At 38.9% G+C, this 27,609-nt stretch overlaps 1 protein-coding gene across 1 annotated transcript; it reads right to left on the bottom strand.

Annotated features, from left to right (window-relative positions):
* Positions 1–1,292: 1,292 nt before the first annotated feature.
* nwd1 (NACHT and WD repeat domain containing 1) lies at positions 1,293–27,424 on the bottom strand. Its single transcript, XM_066695563.1, has 20 exons — positions 27,037–27,424; positions 26,352–26,520; positions 25,748–25,833; positions 25,200–25,316; positions 24,051–24,405; positions 21,917–23,189; positions 16,386–16,589; positions 15,493–15,652; positions 15,008–15,125; positions 14,173–14,337; positions 12,786–12,983; positions 12,283–12,405; positions 11,945–12,144; positions 10,995–11,264; positions 10,686–10,776; positions 10,077–10,231; positions 5,789–6,062; positions 4,704–5,257; positions 3,859–3,964; positions 1,293–1,863 (listed from the first exon to the last, which is right to left on the bottom strand). The coding sequence occupies exons 2-20, from the start codon at positions 26,467–26,469 to the stop codon at positions 1,571–1,573; spliced, it is 4,860 nt and encodes a 1,619-aa protein (XP_066551660.1). The 5' UTR covers positions 26,470–26,520; positions 27,037–27,424; the 3' UTR covers positions 1,293–1,570.
* Between the last annotated feature and the right edge of the window lie 185 nt (positions 27,425–27,609).

Raw genomic sequence — 27,609 nt, 5'->3', positions numbered from 1 at the left:
GTTCGTTGATTGTTTTGCAGCCACGGCGCAGTGCCTCTTGGTAAGCTGCGCAGCTGTGCGCACTTTGTAGCCTGTGGCTGCGTCGCCTGGTGACGTCTGTTCTGGCAGCGTACATGCAGACGCAGAACCTGGACAGTTTGTCACAGAGTATGTGAAAAGTCTGCGCAGTCTTACGACACAGAGTAGATAGCTAACCCTACATGCTTGCAATTTAAAGACTTACTCTCAGGAAAAGTTTACCGATAAAAAATCGTTTCATTGTGGTTCCAACTGTGTTGTTTTTACTTTTGTTATTCAGGTATGTAAATACGGAACAAATAGTGTTCCGTATTGATTTTAAACAGAACAAAGAAAGATTCCGTATTTTACGGAACAGGTGGCAACCCTAGTATTGATAATCACCTGATTGATATCATTATTTACGAAATCAGATTTTTTGTTTTCTCACCTTATACAGAGGTGGCAATTGAAGAGCCAGGGATTGACCCAGTTGTTCTCTCACCCTCTTACTTCCCACTAGTCTAGTGTGCCTCTTTTTCACACAGTTGGTTGGCACTGAGCAGGGTGAATAGAGTCCAGATTTCAAAGTGACAAGTTAAATGTTTGGGCAATAGGTGGGCTCATAGATTGTATTAATTATTAACAAACATCTGGTTTAACATAAGGTGTTACTTAAGCTGTGATTTTTATGTTCTTTATCATATTGTGTTCATAGGATTTTTTTCATAGGCATTTTGTGTTCGTATGCTTTCTGCAAAACTCTGATGCAGTACTCCCATACTTGTCATAAGATCCTGCATCAGGACATTCAGACTCTCTAAAACCCATTCAGACTCTGTAACCCAACTGTACAAATGATTATATTACAGTGAGAGATGGTCCACTAATTCTAGGAAACAATAAATGCATGTTTGGAAAAGCCCTCTAACATGTTTTTATTTTTATTTTTTCTGTTTAACAATATATATTTTTAAGAATCCCCAATATGCATTAAACCCTATGTAACTGTGCCTTTCCTGGTTACGTTTTTCCTTCATTTTAATGGTAACCCAATTTTGTTATACTTTTGGAGAATCTGCTTGACATAATTGTTGGTGATATTAAATCATGGAATCATTCATTTTTTCCCAGTGGAACTGATATCTTCTAAATATCCCATACCTAACTTTGATTTCATATTCCTATCTTCTCTGTTAATTTAATGTAGTGAGTAACCATGAAAGAATAATGCCTGGGGGGAATTCCTGTGGTAGTTTTAATCATGTATATGTCAAATGAGAGAGAATTCTCAGCAGATTCCAAATTGTATTTTATTTTTATTGACTGGCTGCACACATGCATTGAATGAAATAAACATAATGAAAAGATGTATTATATTTCATTCAAATCAAAGATAAGGGTGGCTGATGTCTTCAACTGCACTTCAAAACTAAAAGCCAAAACAGAAAATGTTGCACCTCCACGGGCTTGGGGGCCACAAAATAGTAGATGGCTGTGACAATCCACATTTTGGATGCTTCTTTGTATTTTCTATTAAATTGTCCAGTACAAAGAATTTACATTTGCGTGTTCAAAATAAGGTGCACAGCTGGGAAGACTTAGATTTGTATGCATGTGGCTGGCTAAATGTTTGTTTGGATTTTGCTCTAGCTAAGCTTGATGACATAAATGGTCTCTCTCTGGATTTCACAGTGTACTTTGCTCTGCTGTTTTGAAGAGGATTGTACTCTTTTCTTAGGAATTCAGGACAGACAAATTGCTCTTTGATCACGTAACCCAGTTGTGAAATCGCTACAAACCCCCCTGGAGAGGCCAAGATCTTGGTAACTGAAGCGTAGACATACTGGACCACCAGCAACTGACCTGAAAGGCAGATGCAATACGTGAATTAGAGGGTTCTGAAATAGTGTGAAAACTGGGATTATGACCTTTCGAAACATAAACAAACAGTATTGTAGGTGCGTTTTGAAGTTTAAGCAAGATCTGTGATTCCCTGCTCAGGCACCAACTAAAGTTAAATAATTAATCTTCATTATATCCTAAGACTATCTCTACTGCCATGATTTATTTAACAACTTGTAAACACAACCTTTTCAATCAGAATGCAGCAACTACAGTAGTTGCATCTAATCTACAGCTACAACAACAAAATACTGTATGTGGGTAAGGAACAAATATATTTTTACATTTTTACATATGGTAAAAAAATATATTAATAATCAGATATATTCACCCCCTTGGACTTTTTTTTTTTTTTTTTTTACTTTATATGTATTTAAATGAGTTTTTTCCCCCTTTGATTGACACAACCTACTCCACACTTACAATTTGGGGACAAAATGGGTGTTGGGGGGAAATAAACAAATCAATTAAAAATTAAAACCTGAAAAGTGTTCATTAGAGAAGTATTCACCCCCATTGCTATGACACTCCTAAATAAGTTCAGGTGCGACCAATTGCCTTCAGAATTCACTCAATAAGTGAAAAAAGTCCATCTGTACACAATAAAAAGTGGCTCAAATGATATCAGGTTAAATACACCAGTCTCCCACAGTTGAGTAATACATTCAAAGCAAAGATAACATCAAGAAAAAAGCATTGAAAACTCTGGGATAAAGTTGTGGAAATGCACAGATCAGGGGAGGGGTATACAAACATTTCAAAAGCATTGAATATCTCTTGGAACACAGTGAAGTCGATCATTAAGAAATGGAAGTATATGGCATTGGCCAGATTCTGCTTACAGCAAGCCATCCTCCCAAACTGAACAACTGGGTAAGGGCATTGGTCAAAGAAGCAACCAAGAGGGCAATGACATCTCTGAATTAGCTACAACAATGGTATAGCACTGAGATGGGAGAAACTGCATGGTTCAACAATAACAAGAAAGTTTACAAATGAGATTCGAGGCCATTCGACCCATCATGCTTGATTGGTGTCCATTAATAACTAAGTGATACAAATATCCTACCCAGTCTATGTTTGAATGTTCCCAAGTTTTCAGCTTCAACCACATCACTGGAGAGTTTGTTCCAGATTGTAATAACCCTGTGAAGAAGGCTCAGATTATCTACAAATCTGGCCTGTATGGACAAGTGGCTACAAGGAAGCCACTTCTGAAAACATGTAAAATCCCACTTAGAATTTGCAAAAAGATCTGAGAAAAGATTCTGTGGACTATTGAACTATTTTGCCTTAAACACAAAACGTTGTGTATTGTGCAAACACAACATAGCACATCGCCCAGGTAACACCATCCCTACTGTGAAGCATGGTAGTGTCAGAATCATTTTATGGGAATGCTTTGCATCGGCAGGGACTATGAAAATTGTCAGGATAGAGGGCAAAATGGATGGAGATAAAAATTGGCAAATCCTTGAGGAAAACTTGCTTCAGTGTGCAAAAGGACTAACAGTGTCCCCAAGTACACTTAAAAACAAGAAAGTAAATGTCCTAGAGTGGTACAGTCAAAGCCTGTACTTTAATCTGATTGAGATTCTGTGGCAAGACTTGTAGATCCCCATCCAACTTGATAGAACTTTAACAGTTTTGCCAATATATAGCGAATATTGCACAATGTGCAAAGCTTGTAGAGACTTATCTCAAAATACTCATAGATCTAATTGCTGCCAAAGGTGGTTCTACAAAGTTTTGACTCCGAGGGGTAAATACTTTTCTAACCAAGACATTTCAGTTTTTAATTTTTCATTAACTGTTGTTTTACAATAAAATATATTTTCCATCTTCAAAGTATGGCAGAAGCTCCCATTTGTGTTTATATTATTTCAGTTCAACTTTGAATAATAGAACAAACAAAATGTTAAAAAACTGTTTAAATTTGACAAAATTAATAATTACCACTGCTGACTTCCCACACTTTGATAGTTCTGTCTTGTGAACCAGTGTATACATATTGATCATCTTCAGAAAATACAGCACAGAGAATACCATCAAAGAAGAAACCCTGGAAATCAAAAGGAGAACATACTGTTTCTTGTCGTTTTGCAAATATGGACATTGGTAGTGCCACATTAAATGTGCAACTGTCCTTTTGAAAGCGCAGACCACACGATCAGAGACCAGTTTGGTCTAGGCCGTAGGACACACCCTGCACTCTCTGCAGCTCTTCAGGGCCAAGCGTGTAGTGCCTTGGATGGTACTGTAATCACCAATTTAAGAAAATATATAGGCTCTATGTATGACCACATTTGATCTCAGCCAGCTCAACAACTTCTTGAGCTCCCCAGGATAACGGTTAATGATGACCATCATATATAAGAGCGTCAGTTGCCGCTTTATCAAGGAAGAAAGAAGGAGAAGGGGATTCAAAATGTATCTATCTCGGATGTGGAAAGCCTTAAACTGGAAGTAAAGAAACTGGCTGAGATTTAAGTGGAAATACGTAGGCTATAGGCCGTGCATATAGTCCATTCTGATCAATAATGCAGGTGTTTTGGTAAATTCAGTCATTTTGAGAAATATCTGGAAACCACCATTCAATACCTAACAGAACAATTGACTCACTTGAGAATGCACTTCCAGTCTGTACAAACTAGTGATTTAGGGTGATCTGGAAATAAACTGGAATGGCATTTTCCATTGGTTTGGATACCGCTTGTCGCTTCAAGGTCCCAAACTGACTATGTCTAAAATATCTGAATGCCCACCCCACCCCTTGTGACTCACCTTGTAGTCCTACTTACCTTGTACTGCATCTCATGGTCCAGCAACAGTGGAGACAAATTCCAAAGCCTCTGGATCGAGTCTCGGGAGCCAATCAGAGCATGTGCTTCATGATTACCAATGACAATACATGTGATTGCAGTACAGTGTCCCTCAAGGGGAACATCTCTTGAGGCCTGGAAGTCATGCAGTGACACCTCCCCACCATCTGTACCAAACACCAGCCTGCAGTCTGATAGCACAGCCACACAGGAGAGAGGAGTACTCTGCTGGGGCAGGGGCCACCGCCAAGTTGGCCCTTCCACAATGGCATACTTGTATCCCGGGATAATATCATATACACAGATACTGTCTTCATAAGCCACAGCCAGCTGGTCTTCTCCTTTACTGATCCCCAAGCAACACACTTTGGGAAGGCTTTCTGGAGGGGGGATGCACATGGTGTCAGGGCTAAATCCCAGTGGGTAGATAAGGACCGTCCCTGTGCTCAGGCCGCAGAACAGAAGCTGCTTTGACTGGGCCACTTCTAGGCAGCAGATCTCAGCAGATACAGCAATAACTTCAGTGGGCCTTCCTTCCACAGAGACAGAAGGCAGAGATGGGATAAGATCTAGAATTCGGTAACACTTAACAATGTGTTTATTATCTAACATTAAGTAAAATGTTAGTTAACATGAACAAGTCAGTAACTAGTGCATCAACAAGGCATGACATTTTTTTGTTAAAGTTAACTAATGAATCAACAAACTACTGCATGAATTAATGTTCTGGTTCATCTTTCTTCATGTCTGAGTAATTGGATGTAACTAATGTGAACAAATTACATAGTTAATATGAAAAAGCATTACTAATTTCAAGGACAACATATTTAGATGCTTTTAAGAATCATCACAATAGTCACCATATTTTAAATGATGAATTGAATGATCTTATGAAATACATTAAATACCTTAGTTTACTTGATTGATGATTGACATATTTACAAAACATGAATAGTGATTACTTAACAATACCCTATTGATGTTAACTAATGCATGAGAAGCACTAGTAATGCATTGGTTAGTCATAAACAGTTTGCACTACATCAATTTTCTATTTTTTTTACCTGACTGGTAGTCCCATATGGTAACTTCCTTCTTGTCTGTTGGTTTAAGGAAATACACAAAATCCCCATTATGAGAGAGTGTCGGACATAAAGTACGCCCTGGGAGAGGGGTTTGGGTCTTATGTTTCTGGTTATAATTGAGTTGCCACACTTTCAGATAGTAGGTGTTCCTTGAGGCAGATATAATGATGTTATGAAACAACACCAAGGTTGTGATGGAGGCCCCCATACCAGTAAAAGAATCCAAGAGCACCCCGTTAGACAGACACCACACCTAGGACAAAGCGGAGGAAGACAAATGGAAATAGAATACATTACAAAGTTGAGAAATAGGACTTCAATTGGATACTTTAAGAGGGTGAAATAACTACCCTTCAAAACAGGTTAAAGAAAAATAAATGAATGAAGAAAAACGTTGATCAACAGTTGCTGTATTGGTTGGACAGAACAGACAAAAAAAGTAGTTTGTTTTCATTTTGTCTATTTCATCAGCTCACCCCAGCTAAATGTCTATTTTTCATTAAATTATTCTAGCCCAGTGAATAGCATAGTTTACACATTGCCATTAGAGCAAACTTCAGATTAATGGAACCTTAGTAGCCTATGAGGCACAGCTCTCACTCCTATAATTGTAAACACACAAAGACAGGATAGTGTTATACATGATGTAAACAAATTTAAATCTAAATGTAAAAAATATAATGTGTGCATCAAAAACCTGAACCATCCTAGTTCTGAGGACCCCTGTTTATTAAATACTAAAACTACAGTGGATTCACTGCCAAGTAGTATTTCACATAAAAGTGTATTTAATTGGCATTCATTTCCTTTAAATTATACCTTGAAGGTGCATTTTTTTATATTGTGAAACAAAAGTTAATTAAACATACAAAAATGTAATGTGTTAGTTCACCCCCAGTCAATACTTAGTAAAACCACCTTTGGCAGCAATTACAGTGCATCCGGAGTATTCACAGCGCTTCACTTTTTCCACATTTTGTTATGTTACAGCCTTATTACAAAATGGATTAAATTAATTATTTTCCTCAAAATTCTACAAACAATACCCCATAATGACAACGTGAAAGAAGTTTGTTTGAAATCTTTGCAAATTTATTAAAAATAAAAATAAAAAAGCACATGTACATAAGTATTCACAGCCTTTGCTCAATACTTTGTTGAAGCACCTTTGGCACCAATTACTGCCTCAAGTCTTTTTGAGTATGATGCTACAAGCTTGGCATACCTATTTTTGGGCAGTTTCTCCCATTCTTCTTTGCAGGACCTCTCAAGCTCCATCAGGTTGGATGGGGAGCATCGGTGCACAGCCATTTGCAGATCTCTCCAGAGATGTTCAATCGGGTTCAAGTCTGGGCTCTGGCTGGGCCACTCAAGGACATTCACAGAGTTGTCCTGTAGCCACTCCTTTGTTATCTTGGCTGTTTGCTTAAGGTCGTTGTCCTGTTGGAAGATGAACCTTCACCCCAGTCTGAGGTCCAGAGCGCTCTGGAGCAGGTTTTCATCAAGGATGTCTCTGTACATTGCTGCATTCATCTTTCCCTCGATCCTAACTAGTCTCCCAGTTCCTGCCACTGAAAAACATCCCTACAGTATGATGCTGCCACCACCATGCTTCACTGGATGGTATTGGCCAGGTGATGAGCAGTGCCTGGTTTCCTCCAGACATGAGTTCAATCTTTGTTTCATCAGACCAGAGAATTTTGTTTCTCATGGTCTGAGAGTCCTTCAGATGCCTTTTGGCAAACTCCAGACGTGCTGTCATGTGCCTTTTACTGAGGAGTGGCTTCCGTCTGGCCACTCTACCATACAGGCCTGATTGGTGGAGTGCTGCAGAGATGGTTGTTCTTCTGGAAGGTTCTCCTCTATCCACAGAGACACGCTGGAGCTCTGTCAGAGTGACCATCGGGTTCTTAGTCACCTCCCTGACTAAGGCCCTTCTCCCCCGATCGCTCAGTTTGGGCGGGCGGCCAGCTCTAGGAAGATGGAGGCCACTGTGCTCATTGGGACCTTCAATGCTGCAGATTTTTTTCTGTACCCTTCCTCAGATCTGTGCCTCGATACAATCCCGTCTCGGAGGTCTACAGACAATTCCTTGGACTTCATGGCTTGGTTTGTGCTCTGACATGCACTGTTAACTGTGGGACCTTATATAGACAGGTGTGTGCCTTTCCAAATCATGTCCAATCAACTGAATTTACCACAGGTGGACTCCAATCAAGATGATCAGTGGAAACAGGATGCACCTGAGCTCAATTTTGAGTGTCATGGCAAAGGCTGTGAATACTTATGCTTTTTTTGTTTTTTATTTTTAATACATTTGCAAAGATTTCAAACAAACTTCTTTCACGTTGTCATTATGGGGTATTGTTTGTAGAATTTTGAGGAAAATAATGAATTTAATCCATTTTGGAATAAGGCTGTAACATAACAAAATGTGGAAAAAGTGAACCGATGTGAATACTCTATATAGTTTATTGGAATGCAGTAGAGCTTAGGCCCCATTCCTAGTTGCTAGTTGAGCTAGTTGGAAGTGACTGCTCCTGTGTCAAGTGGAGGGCACACTAGCTGGCCTCCCATGGCTCGCTGTGTATATAGTTTGTTTGTCATAGCATGGTAGAGCTTGCTGTCGCCCTGCTCCTGGCTGTGCTAGTTGAACAAAAGGTGACTGATCCTATGCTATGTGGAGGATACATGTGTTGGACTCCTGTTGCCTTGCCTTGTATATAGTTAATTTTTAACACAGTCGCCCTGCTCCTAGCTATGCTAGTGGAGCTGGAGATAACTGATCCTGTGTTCACCAGAGGTGTACTTCTGACTCGAAAGATAACGATAGGTTGCAAATAGAGCCTCAGTTATATGAGAAAGGAAGCAAAAATACAAAGGCTGATATCAGGAATTCATGATATGTCATTGTGACATTTAATCCTTAACCAGATGTTAATTATTATTCATTTTTGATTCTCGATATCATCAATTATGGATTAAATGTCACAATGGCTTGCCATATGTGTGTCATGAAAGCTGTGATGTTTAGTATCAAAATGAAGTTCTGGCTTTCCTCTTACACACATCATTTCAACCCACTTACTCAAGCAGAGCATCCAGTAGGTCGTTTAATCTAGGTATACGGCTACAAAGAAGGACAATCCCAAAAACACCAATACATGGCGTAGAAATGATGAAAACTCACCAATTTTACACATTTAAGCCCACAGTTTACGTGCAAATACTACTGTCTGAGATAATCGTATCTGTGTAATATACCCGAAATGGACACATTTTAAAAGTGCAAGATAACTGTTGTTTACGCAGTGTGTTGTCGTTCGCCACTGGACAGTCAGGCAAGCTAGCAGAGCAGTCGTCTAGCTCTTATTGTATAGATTTTTCATGTTTACTAGTTTAATTAAGAGACACATCGATTGTTTATATGGTTACTTGTTTAGCTAAGAGTTATATATATTTTGCACCTGTAGTGTAGTAACGGCAGCGACTGTTTGTTAGTTATTTACTAACTTAGCTCACTTTGTCCATAGATTGACATGCAGTTTCTGCTCTCCTGGCAGTCACTGACTACCTCAGCTGTGCTTGAGCGGCCTCCCTCTCCTCAGTCCTCATACTCCTTGATCTCTCTGCAGCATTTGACACTGTCGATCACTCCATCCACCTCTCCTGCCTTGCTGACCTTGGAATCTCTGGAACTGCTCTCACCTGGTTCTCCTCCTACCTCAATGACTGGACCTACCAAGTGACATGGCTAGGTTCCTCATCCAACCTCTGCTCAGATGTGTACCCCAAGGCTCCATCCTGGGCCCCCTGCTGTTCTATCGCTACACTCCCTCCCTGGGTCCCCTCATCACATCTCATGGTTTCACTTACCATTTTTACGCAGATGATGCCCAGATCTTCCTGTCTTTTCCCTCCTCTGATCATTTCATCCCCTCTCGCATCTCTTCCTGTTTGTCTGCTATCTCTGCCTGGATGTACTCACACCACCTCAAGCTCAACCTCTCCAAATCTGATCTCCTCTTTTTTCCCCCCCTGTTCCTCACCTTCTGCTGACCTCTCCATTTCAATCCCCTTGGAAACTATGACACTCTCTCCCTCTTCTTCCGCTAATCCACCCCACAAATCAAATCTCACCTATGGCCCCCAAAAGGCTAGGGCTGGCCCTGAATACATTCCTATATTCAGTATTCACACACATCAATGCATTATAAATATACATAAATAAAATGGAGAGAAACCTGCAATATATTTATGATCTTACCCGTATTGTTTCATCTGCTGCTCCAGTGATTACCATGCTTCGATCGTTTGTAAATACTGCTGTCTGCACAATATCTCCATGTTCAAAACAATCTGCCAGAAACCTCTCCAGTGAGTTGGAGTGTACCCAGAAAACCGCCACCTGCTTTTCATGGCCTAGGATTGAAGAAAAAGAAAAAACTTTGTCAGACCAAGTAAAGTAAAAAGAAATGGAGCTTGCACAAGCAGATCTGCATGTGGTAGCTTGTATTTGTGACTCAAAAAAAGGTCTTATTCTGATAGGCAGATATTTCTAACCCTTTTGCAGAACTAAACAAACCCACTATTTGTTTGAAGACAGCTAGACATACAAATAACTGAAATCACCAATGCCTTGAATAAATCTCATTTAGTTTGATCTGGAAACACAACATTAGCAATGTTAATCCCCAATTCAAATAGAGAATGCTACATGTTTGCAGGCCAAAGATTATCCCCCCCCCCACCACACACACACACACCAGAACACAAAAGTGTTTATTTTGAAACCAGTTCATGATCGCCTTGGATAAGGACATCTGCTAATTAATAAATAAATAAATAAATAAATAAATAATGATATGAGATGTACCTGTGCAAAGGACCATTTCATCATCAGATCCAGCCAGAAACAAAACCGATGATGTAACTTTAAAGACCTTCCATTTCCTATCACTCGAGACCTACAATGATAAACAGATTATACCTACATTCAAAATATAATAAATCTTGTGTGATTCCTTCACAACTTAAAAGCAACATTACTGTATATAACAGGTGGAGAGAGACATAATTCGGTACTAGGAGTGTATTTTCACAATATTATTTTTATCATCTTTTGTTGGAGCTGTCTCAATTGTTGCAGTGATACAAACATTGTGATAGCTGGGAATTGACGTACCAGATAAAGAGATCCTTCTTGGGTTCCGATGACCAATTCCCCATGTGATCTTATTGGTAGTACACAAGACGGTGTCAGTTTCTCACAATCAGTCAGGGAACAGTCACTTTTCTTCATGCCTGTGGCATTATCCCAAAATGTGAGGAGACCTCCTTCAGAGAGAGATATGACTCCTCCATCACTCTCTGGGATTACAGCAAATATCAGGGCTTGCCCTTCAGTTGAAATTTGGAAAAGCAACATGGCCGTTTCTAGATGCCAGGCATTCATCTGGTGGGAAAAAGAAAATGTTGTGAAGTATTGAAAAAAGTACCATAAAGAAAAAGAATGATTATTAGTTCCCATCTCTGTGTTTTTAATAATTAAAAAGGTGGATTTAAAACCAAAAATGCAAATGTAGTGGTGCAAAATACATTCACAAAAATCTCTGCAGCAGTAAGACAGCAAATAAAAAATTATTTGAGTCCAAATAAAGGGGAGTTCAGTGCTAAATTACCTAGTCCTGCAATTTATTTTTCATGTCAAGTGCAATTTATCCATTAATTCATTCCGTTAAGCAAAGTAATCAGATCAAGAACCTGGAAAGCAGACTAACTGTGTTTATTTAAAATAATAAATAATTTATATGAAACGATAGTAAGGTAAATGTGATTTATGTATTTTACTTTAATAGCTTGTCGTGTCTGATAATAAATGGAGATTGATGCATTTTAAATTATATTTCTTATATACATCTAATAGATGGATATTCTTTTTATACATCACAGTGGCTGTTATTTATTTGTGTCAGATTACATTTTAAATTTAATTAAATAAAATTCCACTACACAATACCTTGGCTGGAGAGCAGGGCACTGCATTAAGCTTGACAGAAAAAAAAATAGTTTGAAAGTCTATTTAAAAACATTAATTAATTCATTGAAACAACAGCAAAAAAAACTTGGCTTTACTTGTGATCCAAACATGGAGTAGATAATAGATCTTTCCTCAGCCACATGAAGCTGGGTGTTGATTGAAGTATCAGTGCGCTCTTCCTTAATACAGTATATCTGCCTGCCGCTCAACAGATTCCACAAGCGCAGAGTGTTGTCCCTGGCAGCTGACAGACAATGATTGCCCTTGTCCACCACCCTCACACACTGCACCTCCGCTACAAATAAACAAATACAGACACCCTCACACATTTTATATGAAAGATAGCACATTTTTAATGGGGAATTTGGAATTTCCTTTCTGCTTGTCACCTTTATCTTACTAATGCTGCATTAATGGAAGAATCTCTTCTTACCTGTGTGGCCCAACAAAGTGTGAATGACTGCAGAGTCGTTTAGGTTCCACGCAATCATTCTCCCATCTTCTGATCCCACAATGAGCAGGCCCTTCTCAGTATACAGCTCCATTACTGTAACACCTTTTGAATAACAGATAGACCAAGAGACCAAGAGATGCAGAGATGAAAAACTTAAAAATAAATGTTTTTTGTTATTTCCATTTCTCAATAACTCCATTGAATCACTGATTTGCTACAATTAAACCAATTAAGCTTTGCTTCCAAGTTGCAAGCAGGTGTGGATTTAAAGAGACCTACAAACACCTTCAGGACTGTGGCTCTCTAGGACTAGGATTGCCCACCACTGCATGTTCTCTATGTCTAACTGCTCAATTAACTAAGCAGTGGAGAAGCAGTTGGAATCAAAGCCAAAGAACACCATGGCACTGCAGGAACTGAGCTCTGAGAGTCCTCCCAGCATGCCTTGCAAATAGCCAGTTATCCTTTAAAACTCAACTTACCTTTCTGAAATCCAGTGAGGGTGGTTTTCAGTGGTCCCCCTGGGGCCTGAAAGAAGCTACACTTGGGGATGAGTATGGGGTTGGCACAGGAAGAAAACCAGCTCTGGCACTGGGAACACAGGCGCCCAATCAAAGCTGGGTAGGCCTTGGAGAGGGAGTGGAGCCTGGCAAAGACTTCAGTGTAGAAGAGGGAGGGATCTGTGGGGTGTAGTAAATAATTTAAGGTTATGACTACATTGTCACATAATTCTGAAATTAAATAAATTACATGACTCGTTACATCGATGTATTATTCATTGGCATTCCTATAAAGTCAGGACAATGGTGTGAAATAGCATTGAAACAATGCAATGCAAAACTACAAAGTGTTTAGTATTAAGTAAAATGGAAAACATTTTTTATTGCTTATATTATCATTATTACAGATGGGTGTTTAACACTGGCCACGAACATCTAGCCCTTTATATACATTTTTTTTTTTTGCCAAATTCAATTAGTTAAATAAGTATTGTTCATTCTAATATAGTTACTTAAGTACCTTTAAGTATCAGAGTTTGTTGGATTCAGCATTGAGAAATCTATGAAGAATCCATGTGGATTGGTCTGAGATGCAAAAAGATTTGACTGCCATTTTACGTAAATTTGTCATTAATCTTTTTATTTTCTTCTTTTTTCTAAACCTTACCCAGAAGTTAGGAATGATCAGAATAATTGTTGGGAGTGAAACTGTGGTTTATTTTGTTTGTGGTTGAGTAAATTCCCCATGGTTTTACAGGATTGCACCCATATAAAAATAAAAGCTACTTTTGTTAAATGCTGCAAATGCAGGTGTTTAGCCCAAGAATGATAAGAATTTTCTCAACAGTATTAAATTCTCTTGCCCTAAGATCATATCACAGAAATTTAAAATTATATGATGATGGTTTTGGAAATGCCATGCTGATGTCAAAGTGAGGAAAAACAGGGCAAGTTACAGTGGCTTTGAAATTGCAAGATACAATACACATAACTGATTTGTCCTTTAGTTTTTAGTTTTTCAGTTGTCAGTGTATTTTGAGTATGATGGACATTTTCTGTCTTTTGAGAGTGCAGTTGTCTTTTTCAATGAAGACCTAAAAAGTGTCCCATGACTCAAGGAAGTCTGAGTAATAAAAATGTTTTCTCCTATGACTTGCTGTAGCCAGTGCATATGCCTCTACACAGCCTGCCGCTTGGCAGACCTAGGTATATGGAGCTACTGGGACTCCACTGAGGGTAAACAGACATTCCCTGAGGAACAGTGTTCCAGTAAAAAAACAGACTTCAAATGACAAAAACAGGGTCTCACTACATGTTGGAAACATTCTTATTTTGTGGTCTGTACAATATTGTATATAATGCTACTCACCCATCTGACCATCTATAAAATCCAGTGTGGGTTTCAGAAGCAGAAATGTGTCACATACAAGTTGTATTTCAGGGCACTTGGTGTGTTCAGCACACATGGATAAGTCTGTAATCACACTTGCTATTCCACAGATGAGGATCTTGGAACAAAGCCATTCTGTATTACCTACAATAATCACACCAAAATAAATGGAAGCATTTGAAATTGTCAGTGCACCTGAACTGATTTTCTTTCTCTCTCTTTCTTTCACTCTTTCTTAGTCTTTGCCTAAATAATTTGGTTCTGAGATGTTTTATACAGTAGGGGAAAAACAACAACAACTTATACACAAACATATATTCAGCACAAAATCTATAATAAATTACAAAAATCTTCCCTTAATTTTTAGAACGGTTGAAATTGTTTTGGTAATGAACTGTACTGTAAGTACTTCAAACAACTACATTAGGACTTGAGGTGAATTATATATACATTGATTTTAGTACCAGGTTACTTTCATTTTATAGTAAATAACTATGGTAAAAGTAAAAGTATAGTTTCTACAAAGACATTATGGTAAGCCAATATTGTTTTATTTCCCCCCCGGATAATTAATTATAAGTAATCAAAATGATAAGTTAATCAAATGTATAAAATGTGTCAGAATCACTTGTTTATGATTCCTTGATGCTTCTGCTCTTGAAATATTGAGAACAGGAAACTTGTTTGTCTGCTGATTATCATTTTTTTAGTTAGACCATTGCCCAATCAAAAATGTGAATCACCCAATTATATTCCAGTGCTTCTTTCGATTTTTCATGCTGTTCTTGACACTACCAGTGTACTTTGCTCTCACCAATTACTTCCTGTTGTAGCTCCTCCCAGCGGTCCGAGTGGAGTAGATGGTGTGGCAGCTCATGTAATTTCCTCTGATTGGCAACATGCAGGGTAAACCACAGGGGCTGGGGTGCAACCTTAATAGGCACAGAAAATCACAGTATTCATGATTTTTTAACTTTATAAAGATTGACCATTTAGAAATGTATTGTTTTATTATTTCTTAACTAATGCCTTTCCTCAAGGTCACAAAATAGACACATTTCAAGAACATAATAAAGTAAGAGCTTATAAAAAGACATATACACAATATATTATTATAATTATTAATATTATTAGTCTCAACGGAAAGGAATATACTTGTTCTGCTGAAACAAGCACAAAATAACAGTACATGATTAAAATCATTTATCTTTTTATAAACCATTTTTTGTTTGATTTTAACATTTAGTTTGTTGCTTTTGGTAACATATGAGGAATTCTAGTCTTCAGATTTCTGGTTACCTTTCTGTCTGCATTCAGACTAGCTTGCAGGGAGGGTAGAAACACTGGCTTCCTGTTCCCAAGGCTCCACGTGCCCAAAAAGAAATCTGATAAAACACTGTGTCTCCGAGTTCTGTGGTCTGCTGCTAGGTATCTCTTCTTGACCATTTTGATGAACTGCCTATAAATTACATTAGAGATACCTGAATCATTTGTGAAAATCCTCAGTTATTATCGGAAAACCAGGGCTTACTGATTGTATAGAGAGTGTCTGTTTTGAGCCAACCACCCCTTCAATCCTTTATCTCAATAAAAGGGTCATGTAACGATTAGATTTGTTTTGTCAGGTGCCAGACTACATTCAGGCACCTGGCATTTTTTTAATGGACAACCATGGGCAGTCCTATGACACAAATCAAAGTTGCTATGGTGTAATTGTCAGATCGGCTACTGGCTAAATGGGAAATCATGACCATTCTGTAGTTGTCCCTTGACTACACTACAGGGATACTGTGCTGATTATGATAAATGAACATCATAAAAATGGGGGAAGCTTGTGTGATTGCTGGCATACAAAAATATATTAATAAAAGGAAGGAAGAATAAAACTTTTTTTCAGACACATAAATCATTTAACAGAGATTCTTCTCAATTCAAAGTTCAAATTCCAGGGTGTGCCTCCTAACAAAGCAACTTTACAACTTTACAACTTTCCTATTCATCAATCAGAACGAATTTGTACATTTTAAATAGATGTACCCTTTTATGTATTTACTAGATACACAAAAGCAGACCTAAACATTTCCACACACGCTACTTTCATCAGAGGCTGACACAGAAACTCCAATGGAATCCTCCAGTGACATTTGAAGGGCTTGACTATTTGAATTATACACTCTTGGAGAGGGACGCACCTGTGGTACAGTCCGAGCACTTTGATGCCTTCAGTCTGTCGTTCCACTAGATATTCTGCCAAGTCATGTCGGAGCCGTGTCCACAGCAGGGGCGGCAGCCGGATGATATCCATGTTTGGTGGGGGCCAGTATTGGTAGATGTCAGCCAGAACCTCGTCATCTAGAGACAGGACATCCTGTAGCTCAGCCTCAGTTAGCCCATGTCTGGAAGAAAGATGGAGGCTCTGGGATTAAAACAATTAACCATGCTCATGCAGGTATGTAGTATATTCGAAACAATGATGGGTACAACAAGTCTGTATATATATATACAGTGAGGGGAAAAAAGTATTTGATCCCCTGCTGATTTTTTACGTTTGCCCACTGACAAAGAAATGATCAGTCTATAATTTTAAATGGTAGGTGTATTTTAACAGTGAGAGACAGAATAACAACAAAAAAAACAGAAAAACGCATTTCAAAAAAGTTATAAATTGATTTGCATGTTAATGAGGGAAATAAGTATTTGACCTCTTCGACTTAGTACTTGGTGGCAAAACCCTTGTTGGCAATCACAGAGGTCAGACGTTTCTTGTAGTTGGCCACCAGGTTTGCACACATCTCAGGAGGGATCTTGTCCCACTCCTCTTTGCAGATCCTCTCCAAGTCATTAAGGTTTCGAGGCTGACGTTTGGCAACTCGAACCTTCAGCTCCCTCCACAGATTTTCTATGGGATTAAGGTCTGGAGACTGGCTAGGCCACTCACTCTTAAAATACACCTACCATTAAAATTATAGACTGATAATTTCTTTGTCAGTGGGCAAACATACAAAATCAGCAGGGGATCAAATACTTTTTTCCCTCACTATATATATATATATATATATATATATATATATATATATATATATATATGACCTAGACCTATATATATGTCATCAATACACACATCGGTATAAAACATCACAAACCAGACATGAACATATCACAATACATATTAGATTGCATAGAGCATTAACATATCACAACTCTAGAAATGTGCACATAAGCATATTACAGGTATTACAGGTATTACAAATTATGCAAGAATTCAGAGAGGACACCATGTGCAAATATGCAAAATACCTAGAGTACAATAGTATAACCACTATAGACTTGTGCAAATATGCAGATCACAAGCAAACAGACATGTGCAGGCATTTGTAAGAACATTTAATTAAAATAACAACTCTGGAATTGTGCATATATGCAAGACTTCATAGGGAACAATTAACATTGAGGCAAACAAAACCGGATATCAGCAAACAGCATATATCTGCCCACAACAACAACACAAATAACCGCAATATACTAGTGTACTCGTATGCATCTGCTGCTCATTGATTGATGCTCCAGTTGTCCCATAAACACATTTAAAAAATATATATATAGTTTGAGAAAACAAACGTTTAATCTACCCGAAACAAGTTAAAAAACAAAATTGTCCCAACAACTGCTTTCAAAGATACTTACATCCCACAATCCTTGAAACAATACTTGGTATTGATGTTATAGTCTCACAACTGGGTCCACCATATAGACAAAGAAGATAGATTCTTCAGTTCCACTACTCCATCGTTGATCTCCCAACAATACTGCAGACAACCAAATCAACTAAATCCCAACTGTCTCCTGCCTTCAGTATCCACAGCAGTCACATAAACAAACACAAACCAGCAAAAAAACAGCAAAGTGAAGGACTTCATTTCAAACCGTGATCAGTCCAAAACTTGAATAAGCCACAGCACCCGGCTCCACCAACAGACGCCGACGCAGTATGCCTTCCCCGTCTGCAACACGCACTCTACCTGGGTAAGAACATAAAAAAAAACTTCTGGGCTTCACATCCAACCAAAAATAACAAGTCCTCTTCCTCTTAGGCTTTGTGCTTGAACACTAAATATAGTACTCAACAAACTCAACCAAACTTTTTTTTTTTTTTTTTTATTCACTACACCCTACTACTTCCCTCTATTATGGCTCTTGTTAACTAAATCGTCATCATCCAAGGTCACATCTGATCTCTAACTCATGCGTCCTTCCTAGTTAGAACCCAGTCTTTTTAAAGACCGTTAAACATAATTGACTAATCAGAAGTCAGAATAAAAATACAATACAGCACACTATGGTCCCCAAAACAGTGTAATTGTGACTAGAACATAAGAAAGTTTACAAACGAGAGGAGATCATGCGAACTAAGTGACTAAGTGATCGAAGGATACTATCTAGTCTATTTTCAGCTTCAACCATATCGCTGGGGAGTTTGTTCCAGATTGTGACAACTCTCTGTGTGAGAAAGTGTCTCGAATGCCTTGAAGCCCAATTTCCATTTGTGTCCCTGGGTGTGTGTGTCCCTGCTGATCTGGAAAAGCTCCTCTGGTTTGATGTGGTCAATATCTTTCATGATTTTGAAGACATGAATCAAGACCCCACATAGTCTCCTCTGTTCCAGGGTGAAAAGGTTCAGTTCACTCACATTGTTTGGATGGAGAAAGTGAGGAGTCCATGTAGACTCCTAGGTCTTTATCATGCGTTACTTCATCTAGTTCTATTCCTCCCATAGTGTAATTATAGCGGACATTTTTCTTACCTGCATATAATACCTTGCACTTGTCCAAGTCCCTTTGAATAACCTGTGCTGCCAAGATTGTATCTGCTGAGCCACCTAACTATCCCAGAGTCCAGATCATTAATATAGATTAGAAAAAGCAAAGGCCCTAGACTACATTTATGACTATATGTGTTCCCCACTTACTGAGGTTTAAAGGTACACATCCAGCAAGAGACAACTTTATACAAGCAAAAACATTGCATCCATTACAATGGAGACCAGGTCTGTTTCAGACCATGTTGAAAAAAGAACACCAGCAGGATTTAATGGCAGAGGCCCTTTTAAGAAAGTTTGTAAGCTTGTGATGCCCATTGATGGCTATTCTATTTGCTCATCATCAGAGGTCAGAAAACTGGGGGTCATCCTGGATCCCACTCTTTCATTTTGAGCCCTACATCAAGTCCATCACTAAGTCTGCCTTTTTTCACCTCCATAACATTGCCCGGCTAAGACCATCTCTCATGGATCCGTTAGTGGAGACACTTTTACATACTTTTGTGACTAGGGCTGTGCCAGTGACAGATTTTTGGTATCAATATACCGTTGAAGAATTACCGATAACTGTGGTGATCGGTATTATAGTGGGGGCGGGGCATGTGGGGACGGGGCATGCCCCACCCCCAACTATAATACTAATCACCACAGTTTTCCCCCATTCCTCCTCACCTTCTGCTGACCTCTCCATCTCAATCCTCTTGGAATCTATGACAATCTCTCCCTCTTCTACCACCAAGAACCTTGGAGTCACCCCAGATCCTATGCTCTCATACACTCAGCACATTACCACGCTGACTCGGACCTGCTGATTCTTCCTGAGCAAGATATGCCAAATATGACCCTTCCTCATGAACTACTCGATTCAGCTGCACGTCCACTGTTCCACTCCCTCCACTGGCTCCCAATCCCAGCTCTCAATCAGTTCAAGACATTAAGCCTTACCTACCCTTACCTCTCCTAAACTGTGTGTATCCTTTCAACCTTTCCCCATTTTTTTCTGTAAGCCATGTTTCTGTCACTCCTACAACATCATAGTCACATGCCAGCACTGTGGCTTCTAGGTCTAACATCTTGTTCCTTTTACTCCTGGCATTGAGGTACAAACATTTCAGGACTTTCCTACTAGCAGTTTCCCTTGGTTTTCTTTCCATAGTGGAACATCTCCCATTGTCAGAACTCCCTGTCCCCCTGATCCCTAATTTAAAAGATTCTCAATCACTCTGCACATATGCTCTCCCAATGCATTACCCCCCCTTCTGTTTAGATGTAGACTAAAATGAATGAGTAAAGCCACATAGATCTCAAGTTTTTAAAACATCAATGCATGAGATTTGTGACAGACAGACTTTTGTTTAGTCAGCTTGAGAGCCAGGTTGGTGGGGTGTGCATATTTGCTGAGTGTGCAGTGGGGGTGTGCAAGGGGGTGGGGGCGTGCACGTAGCATAGTTCGAAATGTGTGATATGCACATAACTTCAAAAGCTATGTATGCAAACACATACTTCTAGAATAGCAATCATAAATACTGAAACAAAACAAAAATAGCCCACTAGGATAAAAAATAGATTACTATAGTAGGAAATGGCCTAATGTATTTTCTGGTGTTATAGGCTATGAGGAATCTAACTTAGAATGAAAGTTCATGCTTGCAGCACTTGTTCATGCAACTGTCACAGCAGGATTGGAACCTGGATTTCCGTTCCACAGTGCAGTGACCTTACTGATCACCAAACGGAGAGGCTTCAGAATCGCTACATAAAAAAAAAAAGCAGCCGGTGTTGGCGATAAATTATTTTTATCGTTTACCAGCACAGTCCGATTTGTGACATCATGCCTTGACTACTGTATTGGAGTCCTTTACTTGGTGTCTGGTAAAGCCCTGGATAGGCTCCAGTATGTCCAGAACTCCACTGCCAAGGTCCTTACATGCTCTAAACCATGGGAAGACATCAGTCCTACTTGATATCACCTTCACTGGCTCCCTGTAAAATCATATTATATGATATAGATTATATAGATTATATTCCTTACCTACAAGGCCCTTCATGGCCTTGCCCCTTCATACCTCTCTGATCTCCTTCATGCATACACCCACTCTTGCAGTGTCTGCTCCTCAACATTCCCAAAACAAGAATTTGGAATTCCCTTCCCCCAGTGATTGGTAACTCTGATTCTAATACCACTTTATAAAAAAGATTGAAAACAAACCTGTTCAGTCATGTTTTTCCCTCAATCTAGTTATTTAACTCTAGCTTAACCTAAAATAAAAACACAGCCACGTAATGTAAAAAAGAGAGGAGGGGATATACACACACATACACATGTGGACAAATAACGTTATTTCTGTTAATTGAGTAATTACTGTTTGTCTTCAAAGGATACAGTCTTGGATTTCCATCCCCTATTCTTCAAAATATTTAAAGAAATAATCATTAGTTATTTCAACAGATCAAAAGGTTGTTCAATGAACAGTAAAGATGCGTTTCTATTAATCTATTAAGAAATGTAAAATATAATGTAATGTAGGGGTTCCTGCCACAGTGGGATTCAAACCCATACCAGAGTGCAGCAACTTTACCACATCACTAAAGTTCATTATTTGGATTTAATTCAAGATTAATTTGATGCGTGATTTCTTACCCTTAAAAAAAAAAAAAGACGATTGACTGAGGGAGGGGTGAGTAACAATCCTGATACCGGAGACTTGAGTGGGTGATGCTTGATACTTGACTCGAAGATGACTGATGCGTGTGGATGTCATAAAATGGACACCGTACTACGAGCTTTATCTATTGTTGGATATTTCTTGTATTTACTACTTTCTGTACAGTTTCCTGGGTTTTTTAAAGGCACTTTAAATTCCATGTATAAATAAATAAATAAAAGTAGTAGTTAAAGATACCCACCTTGAAAGGACGATGTACCCTAAAGCATGGCTCACAAGTGGTTTCCCATGCTGCTTCTCTAGACGTTCAAAGAGCTGTGCAACTGCTTCCTGGGTTGTGGTTGCAACCTGGAGCTCAGACAGAGGTGTGTAGGATGCCCACTGTTTGGCAGCATCTAAAGTCAACTTCAGCAACAAGGGGTGACCGCAAGCCTTGAAGGTGCCAAGAATGAGTTCCCACTGGTCTGAGGTCAAACGCCGGTTCACTGCAGTCATGTAGGAATCAATCATTTCACCTCCTTGTTCAGGGGATAGCTGTCCAACCTCAAAAAAACATTGTGGCTCAATGATCACACCTCTCAGGACCTCCAACATAGGATAACCTTTCTCTAGTGTGGAGACTATGAGATGGACATTTGGGGGGATCTCTTTGGGGAGCCAGTGGAGCTTGTGGGCATTGTAAGTGGATGATAGCTGGTCCAGGGAGTCCAGAGCGATAACAAGTGACTTGCTCTGTTGGGAGGCCTTGGAGAGGGTAGTGTGAAAGAACCTCACAAGGTCTTCATGAGTGTTGGTGGTTTGTGTGAATGGCAGAGGTAGCCCATAAGCCCCACAGATCTGAAAGCAGATGCTCTTCAAAACCAAGTTGATTTCAGAGCTCAAAGGAGATGTTCCCAACAGCCTTAGGACCACGACTGTTCCAGAGCCCAGTGTACTACATGCTTCCTGTGCCAGCTTGCACATCAGGGCAGTTTTTCCAATTCCAGAAGGTCCAAATACAACCACAGGCCTGTGTATACTGCTGCTGGAGGTTCGGATGGATTCAAGAATGCGGTTAAGGAGGTCCTTCCTCCCGCAGAACACAGCGCACTTGGCCAAGCTCAGGACCAGGTGATGGTTGACCTCCTGGAGAAGCCACCCCCAGGTCTTTTGCCCTTCTACATCTGTAGCACTTCTCTGGATCTGCTGCTTCATTTGGGTGATGAACTGATTGCAGAGGCACTCCAGGTACTTGGCATGCTCCCTGTGCTGTGGGTTGATGGTACCTTTTTTGAGCTCCACTGCATGCACGTTGAGCTTGCCAGAGTAGACACTGGAAATCCTGGCCTTCAGGCTGGAGACGAGCTCCTGGGCTTCCAAGTCCACCAAGCCTTCATTTGTGACATCCATAAACTGGGAGAACTGGCCCTGACTGACACGCCTGCAAAGGCCATGTAACTCTCTCAGGAAGAGGACATTGTTGGCATCATTCTTCTGTGTTTCCAGCAGCCCCTGCTCGATTTCCCACTCTGTCACTGTGAGGGAGGGCAAAGAGAGGTGTCTGTTTATTTCAATTCAGTTTCATTAAAATCAAAGAACATGGATGCTATAAAATCAAGAACATGGATGCTATCATCACTTTCAGCAGCATGGCATTTGTATACCTCGATTTCTACTGTGCAGTTTGAAGTGAAACCAGGGATTGCATCCAGCAGCAGAGATGAGACATTCAAGACAGAGACTCATGGATCAAAAATTCAAACAGCTTAATCTGCATATATGGGCCCATCATTAACTCCCCTGCTAGAGATGCACTTACACTGATCTACGAGCCTCAAAATGTAGCATTTCTGTGATATGAAAATATTTTAAATATACAGTGAAAGTGAGGAATAATGCAAATTATAAGCAACATTAAAATACTAAATTCACAGGAAGCAGTCAAATTCTCCGGGCCCTACTTGTCTTAAATTGAATATGTATTGTTAACCATCTTTTTACCATGATCTCCTATAGTTTACTACAATTCACTATGCTTTTAAAAAGGTATACCAATTAATTCTGCATTCCTAACAGTACTGGACAAAAGACATCTAGCATAGCATATCTTTAAATAGTGCCTTTCATAGTAACCTGCCATAAAAAAAGGATAAGCAATCCATAAAAAATCAAATCCAGGCTCTCTCTCAACTCATAAAAAATTGGAAACACTAATCTATTCACCAGGTAGTTTCAGATATGTAAATCTCACACAAAAGACCCCAAAATTGAGGACAAGAGTTCATTTGATAAGGGACTTGCTAACTTGATCAATAAATAACATGTATCCAGTCTTTAGAAATGAATGGGGGAGTTGGAGATCACCAGTACAAGTTAGGGGGGCACAGGAATTCTACCTGACTTGAAGAATTTGTGTTTCTGCTTTCCGTCAAAGTCGCCGTCGGTGTGTGCTTGCAGCGCGGCCTGTCGGAGTAACTGTAACAGCCGAGTCTCTGTGTTTCTCCAGGTGGTGACATCGCGGGCTCTGAGCTCTTTGCTTTCTGGACGTGTGTCGTCATAGTGGGACAGGTGAGTTGTGATTGGCTGGAGGATGTATGTGGGTGGAAGCGAGTTGCTATCTTTCCAAAACCACATGGACAGAAGCTCCACGCCCTCTGGGTCAGAACTCAATTTGGACAGCAGCAGTTCAAGCTCCTTCTCCTGGATAACCCGCGGAATGGGTCGATAGCCATACCGGTTTCCCACAAGGGCCTGAGAAATTAAAAACAGGGCGCTTCTAAATAGGAAAAGGAAAATGCTACAGTATCCAGTTACAGTATTTTTGCAGAAACTAAATTTACTATTAAAACCCATAGTAGACCAAACTCATAGTTAAAATGAAGGTACAAGAAGGTCAGTTTTAGCATTTCTGTTTATGGCAGTTTTAACTGTGCTGTCTGTGACTCAAACTATGTGCACAAATACACAGTTGAAGTGTTTTCAGTACAATTTCAATACTGAAATAATAAATAATAAATTGTAGGTGGGATTTACATACATACATACATGCATGTACTACTGCTGTGCTAAAAAGTATTTTAGGTCTTGTAGATATATAATTGTCTCAGCAGTTACAGGACCATACCAATATTTGGTTGTTGTGTATAGATGTTTATTTCCTGTCCATAGCTCAAATTCTTGAAAATAAATTAATGACACCATGGATTATTTATTTTGTGTTGTTCTCCAGATTGGTAGTGTTCCTCTGTTTTAAAAATAATATAACTGTAATCTGAATATGTACCCATTTGACTTGACATTTAAGATGAAAGAAACAACATATCTTCAGTATTTTCCAAAGCAAGAAGTTAATACATATATGTTAATACAATTGTTAGGTACTATGCTTACATTTATCATTATTTTATTACAGTAAAATATTCAAGCCCATCACACTTCAGTTTCATTTATATTCCATCATGCATTTTTTCTAGGTGTGCTCCTATGCTCTGCCCTTTGACCTAAGTTAGGCGATGTTGTGTAAAAAGCAGTCCTTATACACTCACAGTGAAGGCTGGGCCAATGGACACTGTCTGGCAAGTCTTAATCTCTCTCAGACATAATTCAGTGGTCATGTGATCTACGGTTATTGCATCACGTACTCCCCATCTCATGTCCACAACCTAGAAATTAATTGAACACAGGGTTAGAAAGGTCACAACTGAACTGAACAAAACTGACATTCCCATTTTGCTTGCATAGTTTCAAACATACTACTGTATATAAAATAGTGGTTAGTGGTGTGGATAAGTCGTAAGGGCCCTGAAGGGAGGATCATGAGTTTAAATCCCAGTTGAATACTGCTGTTGCAATCTTGAGCAAGATACTTTATCCAAATTGTTCCAGTGAAAACCCAGCTGTTTAAATAAATGAGTACCCATGTATCACTTTGGATAGAGAGTCAACCAAATAAATAGCTATCAATTTGGCCTAAACAGGCTTTGAGTGGTCTACCAATGCCAGTTTTACACTCACAAGTGGGTAATTAAACAGGAAAGATTTGTGACTTGAGTATGAATCTAACCAGCACCTGTCATTTCTGAATTGACCTCACCTCAAAGACGAGGCCGAGACCTTGGCAGAATACCTGCAGTTCCGGGTAAGCTTTTTCCAGTAAAGCATCTCTCTCATGGCTCATATCTAAAATACACAAATGTGGAATTAGTGAAATTAATTTGATTACATTTATTGTTTTGGATTGACTTGCTGATTCTGCAGCCAACACTCTGACTCCATGTTTACTTAATTCAAGATAAACTTTTCTTCATTGTTGAGACAGACATAGTTGTATGAAATGGCATTTGAAATAGAATTCACCTTCCTAATGTACCTGTAAGGTAACAGAAAGTGGACCTATTTGAATTAAAATACACAAGAATAAATAATTTTGCTTTCTCCTGCTTACAAATTGCCTTATTAATTTGTTCCCTTACCTACAATCTTATTTCTACTACAGTTTCAGTGATCTAAATGAATCTTTCAGATGTTTTGTCAACATGTCAGACCAGCACACAAAAAAACTGTGGATCTCCTTGAAGACTTGAGAAGACCATCACTGCTTCTAGTTCAGTATTATTTTTTTAGTGCAAATGGCAATATGTTATACAATACATTTTAGGTTAGACGTTTTTTGGGGGTCTGCAAACAGTAAATCTTACCTGAGAAAGTGGAGCTGATGAAGACTCGAACCACATTGGACTTCACTTCCAAAACCCCACTTGCCTTTCCCATTAGTAAGTCAAGTCCAAGTACTTCTTGTAAGGATTCTGCAGTCATTTTCACAGGCAACTCGTCTCCACGTTTTTAAACACACAGTTGATGGCTTTTCTGGGGAAAATATTTGGCTCCTACAACAATACACTCGAGAACCACATACTAAGTGTAATGTATGAAGTCGTTACTACTACTACTACTAATTTAATCTGTAGTCTGAAATAAATATAATATGGTGCATATTTACACAAAATTGTGAGCAAGAAGGGGATATTTTTTCTGCTCTCTTTGGAATTGTTTTATACATTGGAACTCAGTTTCAACACAGTTTAAACATATTAAGAAAAATAAAAAAAACTATGGAAATGCATAATCTTAATGACAAACATTGTTTAATAAGTTTCAAAGATCTTACGGTTTCCAAAAAAAATGTTTTACATCTAGATAACCTGTACAGTTAGCAGAAATTTAATAGCTTGTTTTTTTATGTTTTATGTTTTATTCACATGCACCATATTTGTGAAGCTAAAGAGTTGTATTAAAGTAAATCTGCCTAAGGTGCAAATAATAATGTACCATTTTTAAGAATAAACAAATCAAACAAACAAAAAACAAGAACAAACTGTTTACCTTGTGTACTGACGGCTTCCAGGTCCAGATAAAGAGTTTCAACAAGGTACAAGAACTAGTTTTTACTTCATATCCTTTGAGATCAGTCTCTCCAAGACAACCTTTGTTTACTACCTGATTAATTGTTCAGTTAAAAGGCCCAGGGGTTCCAATGTATTGTTGGGATTAACGGTAATTACTAGTGAGAGATGTGCCTCCTGGCTCATATAGATTTACATTTCACCCATTGTATTTTTTAAAAGGCTTCAGGTCTCCTAAATAACAAGCAAACCAACTGTCGGCTTAACCCCTAAGACTCACTTTAAAAAAAAAAAAAGTTTTTGTTTTAGACATTTTTCAGACTATCACAAATCACACAATTTATTCCAGATTTAATCCAAGGGTATGGTTTAAGTAATAATCTACCTATGTTGATTAAAATTGATCAGTTGTGTTTGTTTGGTTTAGATACTGATGTTGATCAAGTTCAAAACAAAGAGAAAACAATGGATCAATATAGGTTGATGGTAAGAAATATATATTTACTATATATTTTATATTATATAGTGTGCGGGGTTGTGAGTACAAACATGG

Source organism: Amia ocellicauda, chromosome 22 (assembly GCF_036373705.1).
Source record: "Amia ocellicauda isolate fAmiCal2 chromosome 22, fAmiCal2.hap1, whole genome shotgun sequence".
Classification (NCBI taxonomy): Eukaryota; Metazoa; Chordata; class Actinopteri; order Amiiformes; family Amiidae; genus Amia; species Amia ocellicauda.
Note: the sequence above shows the minus strand (reverse complement) of the source record. Positions and strands in the feature narration are given on the sequence as shown.

Bases quoted from the DNA above. Each gene is read 5' to 3' on its own strand.
- nwd1 (XM_066695563.1), bottom strand. From the start codon at position 26,469: ATGACTGCAGAATCCTTACAAGAAGTACTTGGACTTGACTTACTAATG. The intron at 15,653-16,385 runs GTGCGTCCCTCT...TGTAATTTATAG, and splicing joins GTGCTCGGACTGTACCACAG to GCAGTTCATCAAAATGGTCA. The intron at 15,126-15,492 runs GTAACCAGAAAT...GTGCCTATTAAG, and splicing joins GTCTGAATGCAGACAGAAAG to GTTGCACCCCAGCCCCTGTG.